Below are 7,500 nucleotides of genomic sequence, written 5' to 3' on the forward strand. Positions count from 1 at the left end.
GACCTGACCTGACCTGACCTGACCCACCCCCTACCTCCCATCCACCCTCTTCTTCCGCACTCTTCTTCCACCCAGTCCACACACACACACACACACACACAGTGCTTGATACTGCAACACACTCCTGCCAAGTTCATTTCTCAAGTACCTTTTTGTGTGCGTGTTGTTTTATATATTTTATTTTTTTTTTTTTAACTGGAAACCCAACCCCTTGTGTTAACTTAATACTAACTACAACTGACTATCGAAAATAGCCGTAACTCTAGAAGCCCCTCGGTCATTATAACACTCCGTGAGACACTTAAATCACCCACGCGCACTCTTGATAACACAAAAGTCACGCAATACATACGTGCAGTGGAGTGAAACGGACTAAACATAAAAGAAAAGCAAGAGAGAGAGAGAGAGAGAGAGAGAGAGAGAGAGAGAGAACAAGAACAAGAACAAGAACAAAACTTTAATCTCCAGGCCTCCGGCCCCTAGAAAGAGGTCAAAAGTACACAATATGGTGATCACTCAACCACAACAAAATGTAAAATACGCACTAACTTAACCTGTAGAACAAAAGTGCTTCTCGTGCATTGTAAATTAATTCTAACTTTCATCATTGTTGTCACAGAATTCCTGTCGTATCTTCAGGGCATTAAATATATAAACGCATAGTTTACGAATACTGTAAACAGAACCATTCTTCATCAAGTGAACATACGATTGACCTTCAGAGTTCAGATGTTTTTGCCGCAGGTCATTGTAAAGGACACAATTGTTTATAAAATGCTTTTCATCTTCGATTACATTACAACGTTTACATGCGTAATTTGAATTACATTTGAATGTTCTTCTAAAAAATGATCCATTTATTGGGAGCAAACCAAGCCGTAATTTTACTAAACAGTCCCTAAAACACTTTTTATCCACATATTCAAAATATTGCTCACACTGAAAACCAGTTTTAAACAGTCTGTAGTTATGATATATATCTTTAGACATTACTGACTCGTCCCACTCCTGCATAAATATATCTTTCATTCTTTGCTTAAATAATGACAAAAATGTTTGCTCACAACCAACGCCTTGTTGCAACCAGACATATCCAAACCCAAGTCTAAATAAAGTATTTTTTACTAAAGACACCCAGCATTTTTTTCCCCTTTCGTCTAAGTTAAACAACATCAAATATGCGAGAGAGAGAGAGAGAGAGAGAGAGAGAGAGAGAGAGAGAGAGAGAGACAGAGAGAGAGAGGGAGAAAGAGAGAGAGAAAAAGAGCGTGCGTGTGTGTGTGCACATGCGTGCGCAGGCGAACACACACACACTCACACACCCCGACCGCAAAGCTGTGGGAGTGCATATAGCTAGCCTACATAGTCAGACAGTGCAGGAAAGTCCATGAGGGAAGGAAGGGCATTACATGAGATGAGCCATGAAAACAAAGTTTGTGCGCCTTTTTTTTTTTGCATCATGCAAGGAATTTCATAAGGCAGTGACAGAAATAGGGGGTGAGGGGGGGGGATGGTTTGGTGGGCGGGGGAGTGGGGGTGGGGGTAGGGGGGGGGGAAGCTGCCTTGCTTCTTAAAAAGTTGCAAAAACAACAACAACAAAACAAAAACAAACAAAAACACCAACCAACTGAAAACAACGAACACACCATGGAGCTCAGAACTAGAGGGCGAGGGAAAAGTATGGAACAACAAAGAACTGAAGAAATATAACCTTCTCATACACTACAAACTGATGTTTTAACAGCCAAGAGTGTCCATTTACTATTTCATAAGTAGGTGGGGTTGGGGATAAACTTGTTTTGTCTAGTTGCAGAAAAAAACAACAACTGAAAACAACGAACACACCATGGAGCTCAGAGCTGGACGACGTGGGGGAAAAAAGTATGGAACAACAAGGAACTGAAGAAACGTAACCTTCTCATATGCTACACAACTTATGTCTTAACAGTCAAGAGTGTTCATAATTAGGTGGGTTTTGGGATTGAATTTGTTTTATCTTTGGAAAAAGAACCCGAACGTCCATCTCCTGCTCTAAAAAACCGGTTCCCGGAGAAGCCTAAGATTAAAAAAAAAATTCTTTGTTTCTTTTCCGTTTTTCTTTCAGAATACTGACAAAACCAGATCATTATAACGTCTAAATAAATCTTCATCTGATACCCTATTCGTTTCCCCACAGACGACCCAAAAAAGACTTGGCAAGCATCGTCAAGTGAATATAATAATTCTTATGCATGGTACTTGGTTGAATAGATAAAACTTAAACCAAAACTGATAATGGAAAACAAAGTATGGCTGCCTAAACGGCGAGGAAAATACGATCAAGCACGAAATAGCCCCATGCACAGATCGATATCTGTACCAGAGAACGCAACGGTTGGAAGCCCACGAACGCTGAAACAGGTTAACCATAACAAACGAACCATCGTAGAAAATGAGACATATCCAGACGGTTAGCTAGCTGCAGAACATACCCTAGCATCCACAAAGCATTGAAACTAACGTGTTTTCGAGGTTGAAAATTGGATCGGAAACGCACTGAGCTTCAACAGAATACTTAATTGGTGCAGAAGACCTTAGCATCCTTAACTCTCTCCATACGAACGGCGAAAGAGACGACGTTAACAGCGTTTCACCCCAATTACCACCATCAAAATATTACAAGCGGAAGGCTCTTACACTGAAGAGGTGAATGTTGACAAAGATACCACAATTCTGACGACGGAAGCTAAAGGTTGGGTCATTGAGACACCCACTGGACATCCGAGGTGTCTGTGTAGAGGAGAAGAGAGGACTGGCCGTACTGAGTGAGTTAAAAAGAAAAAAGAAAAAAAGAATTAACTTCTTGATTGCCACAGCACGTATCACCTACGTGCATAGTAATGTCACTGATGAAGGGAAATAACTCTGGAAGGCTGAAAATTCACACAGTTTATCTAGAGTGGTATATCTCCAGACCATTTTCTTCGTTTTAGGCTTAGTGTTTCGGAAAGTTATATGACTCGAAACACCACTTTCTACTGTTTTTGCTCCAGCACTGAAGAGGTTAACACAAATGTGGGTCTATTTAATTTATCCAGCTGAACGCACAGAACATGACCCCGAGACCAACGGACACATTACTACCTTGGAAAACCAAAAAACAACAAGAAAAAAAAAGAAAAAAAAGAAAAAAGAAAGAAAGAAAAACTGGTTTGAAAACACATAGCTTGGGAACGTCACGTTGTGAATTATCTTGATGTATGTATGTATGTATGTGCGCATGAACACACACACACACACACACACACACACATATATATATATATATATAATCATATACATATATATGTATATATATATATATTATATAGATAGATAGACACACACACACACACACACGCATACACACACACACACACAAACACACACACACATACATACATACATATATATATATATATCCTGCGCCTTTATCTATGAGCACGTTGCTTTCATTTTGTGGCCAACGAGAAAGCGAAAGACGTCAAGCACTAGCATGAACAAAACATAGCGGAGCATTCTCCACAGCTAGCTGCACCACAAGCCACACGCCACTGATCAGCATGCTGAGTGTACAGGAGACGACTGACCTGCAAAGGCTCCTGACTGCTGTCGACCTGAACGACATGAATCAACAACAAACATATACAGCAACTCACACATAGCAAAACTCGCTTTTCCCAGAAAAATCACACGTGTTTCTCAACTTCTTTTGAGCAGTATTAAAAAAAAACAACAACCAGCAACAAAAAACAAAAAAACAAAACAAACAAACCCCCCCCAAAAAAACAACCAAATAAAAACCCTCCCAAAACCCCGCAACTACAACAACAAACAACACAACAACCGATATTCAAAAACGACACACCCAAACAGAAGTTTCGATTTACGCTCAGTATACACTGACAAATGAATATCATTATTATTATTAGTAGTAGTATTTTTTATGTATTTATCTATTATTATTTATGTATTTATTTAATTTAATTATTAATTTATTATTTTATTTTATTTATTTATTTTCAAGGCCTGACTAAGCGCGTTGGGTTACGCTGCTGGTCAGGCATCTGCTCGGCAGATGTGGTGTAGCGTATATGGATTTGACCGAACGCAGTGACTGCCTCCTTGAGCTACTGATACTGATACTGACAAATACACAGTCTTCAAACATGCAGGCGATGTTGTCCGAGTACACAGCAAACAAGGGGAGGAAAGGCCGGCTGTTCTCTAGGGATAGGGTATGAGCGATCTTGGCTGAGTTTGCTTACGTTGAGAACGCTCCTAACTCAACGCCAATTAAATCTCACATGGACTTAGGGACGTTCTCAACGCTAAGGAAACTTATCGCTGCAAAGATCGCTCGTACTACTCAGTCCTGATGACTTTAATTTTGTAAGTTTTTTCTTAACCCTTCTCTCCAAAATGATCATTTTACAGTCAGGTGAGGATATAAAACAGCATGATAATAACACATAACTGTTTGCAAAGTGTCAACCGTGATTACTTCATACACAGAGGAGGAAGCACAAAAAAAAAAAAAAAAAAAAAAAATCACTCACCTTTGTGAGGAAGCAGCAACAACAACAAAAAAGATTCACTCACCTTTGTGAGGAAGCAAAAAAAAAAAAAAACAAAAAAAAAACAAAAAAACAAAACAAAAAAAAAACCCCAACAAACCCCCCCCACATAACTGCAAAGTGTCAACCGTGGTTACTTCATACACAGATACATAGGGGAGGAAGCAGAAAAAAGTTTCACTCACCTTCGTGAGGAAGCAACAAAAAAAAAAACAAACAACAACAAAAAATCACTCACCTTCGTGAGGAAGCAACAACAAGAACAACAACAACAAACATTCACTCACCTTCGTGAGGAAGCAAAAAAAAAAAAAAAAAAAAAAAAAAATCACTCACCTTCGTGAGGAAGCAAAAAAAACAAAAACAAAAAACAAAACAAAAAACCAAAAAATCACTCACATTCGTGAGGAAGCAACAATAAGAACAACAACAAAGATTCACTCACCTTTGTAAGAAAACAACAATAAAAAAAGAAAAAAAAAGATTCACTCACCTTTTTGAGAAAGCAACAATAAGAACAAAGAAAAAAAAAGAAAAAAAAAAGATTCACTCACCTGTGTGAGGAAGCAACAAAAAAAAAAAAAGAAAAAAAAGAAAAAGAAAAAAAGATACACCCATCTTTGTGAGGGGGGGTGGGGGGGGGGGGGACGACAAAAAGAAAAAAAGTTCTCTCACCTTCGTCTCCCTGTTCCTTAGGGTTCCGCGACAGGACTTGCAAGGACGTGGTGTGATCCCTCAGGGTGTCGATGGCTTCCTCCAAGCCCCCCCTCAGGTTGTCGCAAGCCACGAAGAACTCGTAGCTGTCTTTGGCCTCACTGGACGGTCGGGACTCGATGTGGTGAAGGTTCACGTGGTTTTTCTGGACCCAGACAGGACAGGACAGGGTGGGTGAAGGGAGGGAGAGAGAGGGGGGGAGAGAGGGGAGAGAGAGTGGTAGAGAGAGAGGGGGGAGAGAGGGGGATAGAGAGAAGGAAAGAGAGAGAGGAGGGAGAGGGAGAGAGGGGGGAGAGAGAGGGGAGAGAGAGAGAGAGAGGGGAGAGAGAGAGAAGGGAGAGATAGAAAGAGAGAGGGAAAAAGACAGAGAGGGGGGAGAGAAGAAAGAAAGAGAGAGGGGAGAGAGAGAGAGGGAGAGAGAAAGAGAGAGAGAAGGAGAGAGAAAGGGGAAGAGAGAGGGAGAGAGACAGAGAGGGGAGAGAGAGAGGGGAGAGAGAGGGGGAGAGAGGGGGATAGAGAGAGGGAAAGAGAGAGAGGAGGGAGAAGGAGAGAGGAAGAGAGAGAGAGGGATAGAGAGACAAAGGGAGAGGGAGAAAGATGGAGAGAGAGGAAGAGAGGGAGAAAGAGAGAGGGGGAGAGAAAGAGACAGAGGAGAGAGAGAGGGGGAGAGAGAGAGGGGAGAGAAAGAGAGAGGGAGAAAGACAGAGAGGGGGAGAGAGAGAGCGGGGAGAGAGAGAAAGAGAGAGAGGAGAGAGAAAGGGGATGAGAGAGGGAGAGAGACAGAGAGGGGGGAGAGGGGAGAGAGAGAGTGGGGAGAGAGAGGGGGGAGAAAAAGAGACAGAGGAGAGAGAGAGAGGGGAGAGAGAGAGGGGGGGAGAGAGAAAGAAAGAAAGAGGGGAGAGAGAGAGAGAGAGAGAGAGAGAGAGAGAGAGAAGAAGGGGAAGAGAGAGGGAGAGAGACAGAGAGGGGAGAGAGAGAGAAAGAGAGAGGGAGACAGAGAGAGGGGGAGAGAGAAAAAGAGAGAGAGAGAGGACAGGGGAGAGAGAGAGAGAGAGAGAGAGAGAGAGAGAGAGAAAGGGAGAAAGACAGGGAGAGAGAGAGAGAGAGGGGGGGGAGGGAGAAAGAGAGAGAGAGAGAGAGAGAGAGAGAGAGAGAGAGAGATGGGTGAGGAAGCTTGTGGATGGAGTCGTCATAAGTCATTAATCAAGAACTGAAATTCATTTTTTGTATCTGACAGAATGCACATATCGCTGCCTCTTTAAGTGGATTATATCAAAACAAACAAAGAACAAAATGTGTCCGTTGAGTTAAAACACACACACACACACACACACACACACACACACAGACTCGTTTAAATGACAGCGTTACATGCGGGAGTGTATATCTCTTTTCTTTTAATCCCCCCCCCCAACACCACCAGCCCCACCACACACACACACACACACACAAACTGACTCGTTTAAATGACAGCGTTACATGCGGGAGTGTATATCTCTTTTCTTTTAATCCCCTCACCACCACCACTACACCCACCACACACACACACACACACACGTCATCCGCCTAAATCTCACGTAGGTGTGTGTGTGTGTGTGTGTGTGTGTGTGTGTGTGTGTGTGTGTACGTCTGTGTGAGTGCGTGCGCTTGCACATGCACGCGCAGCTGCTTGGCAGTTGATGAAAATGACTTGAACTCCACAATCATGCTTGCCGCCGCCCTCATTCTATCAAGAGTGCAGGCAAGCAAGCAGACTCTTCAGTGTATCGGTCTCACCTCAAAAACCTTGAGGGCGTCCGCCAGAGCTCCAACCTTCTCGGGAAGGGAGAAGATGAGGGTGGTGCTTCCCTCCTTGTCCACATAGTCGTGCACATAGATCTGCGGTCTCTTCCCCGTCTGTCCGACAACAGAATTCAAATCAAAGGCCTTGAAAAAAAAAGAAAAAAAAAGAAAAAAAGAAAAGAAAAGCGTCATGTGTGTGTGTGTGTGTGTGTGTGTGTGTGTGTGTGTGGTGTGTTTGTGTGTGTGGTGTGTTTGTTTGTGTGTGTGTGTGTGTGTGTGTGTGTGTGTGTGTGTTTTCTTCAGTTTAACGTCTATTCACTATAAGTGTTTTTAGACGGAAAGGAGTAAAGTAGTGTATAAAGGAAAGGGAATGCATGTGAATATTAGTGTAAAAAAAAAGAAGAAAAAA

At 42.3% G+C, this 7,500-nt stretch overlaps 1 protein-coding gene across 2 annotated transcripts in view; it reads right to left on the reverse strand.

Annotated features, from left to right (window-relative positions):
• LOC143282747 (protein henna-like) overlaps positions 1 to 7,500 on the reverse strand; it is a 46,183-nt gene that overhangs the window by 24,632 nt on the left and 14,051 nt on the right. The window contains exons 2-4 of one of the 2 annotated variants that reach the window (XM_076588494.1): positions 7,086 to 7,205; positions 5,271 to 5,454; positions 3,609 to 3,635 (exon numbers count right to left, since the gene is read on the reverse strand). In XM_076588494.1, the coding sequence (XP_076444609.1) occupies positions 3,609 to 3,635; positions 5,271 to 5,454; positions 7,086 to 7,205 (331 nt within the window). The remainder of the gene's footprint in view (positions 1 to 3,608; positions 3,636 to 5,270; positions 5,455 to 7,085; positions 7,206 to 7,500) is intronic. The other variant, XM_076588495.1, reaches the window with a different exon arrangement.

This window comes from Babylonia areolata, chromosome 6 (genome assembly GCF_041734735.1).
Source record: "Babylonia areolata isolate BAREFJ2019XMU chromosome 6, ASM4173473v1, whole genome shotgun sequence".
In the NCBI taxonomy this organism is placed as follows: Eukaryota; Metazoa; Mollusca; class Gastropoda; order Neogastropoda; family Buccinidae; genus Babylonia; species Babylonia areolata.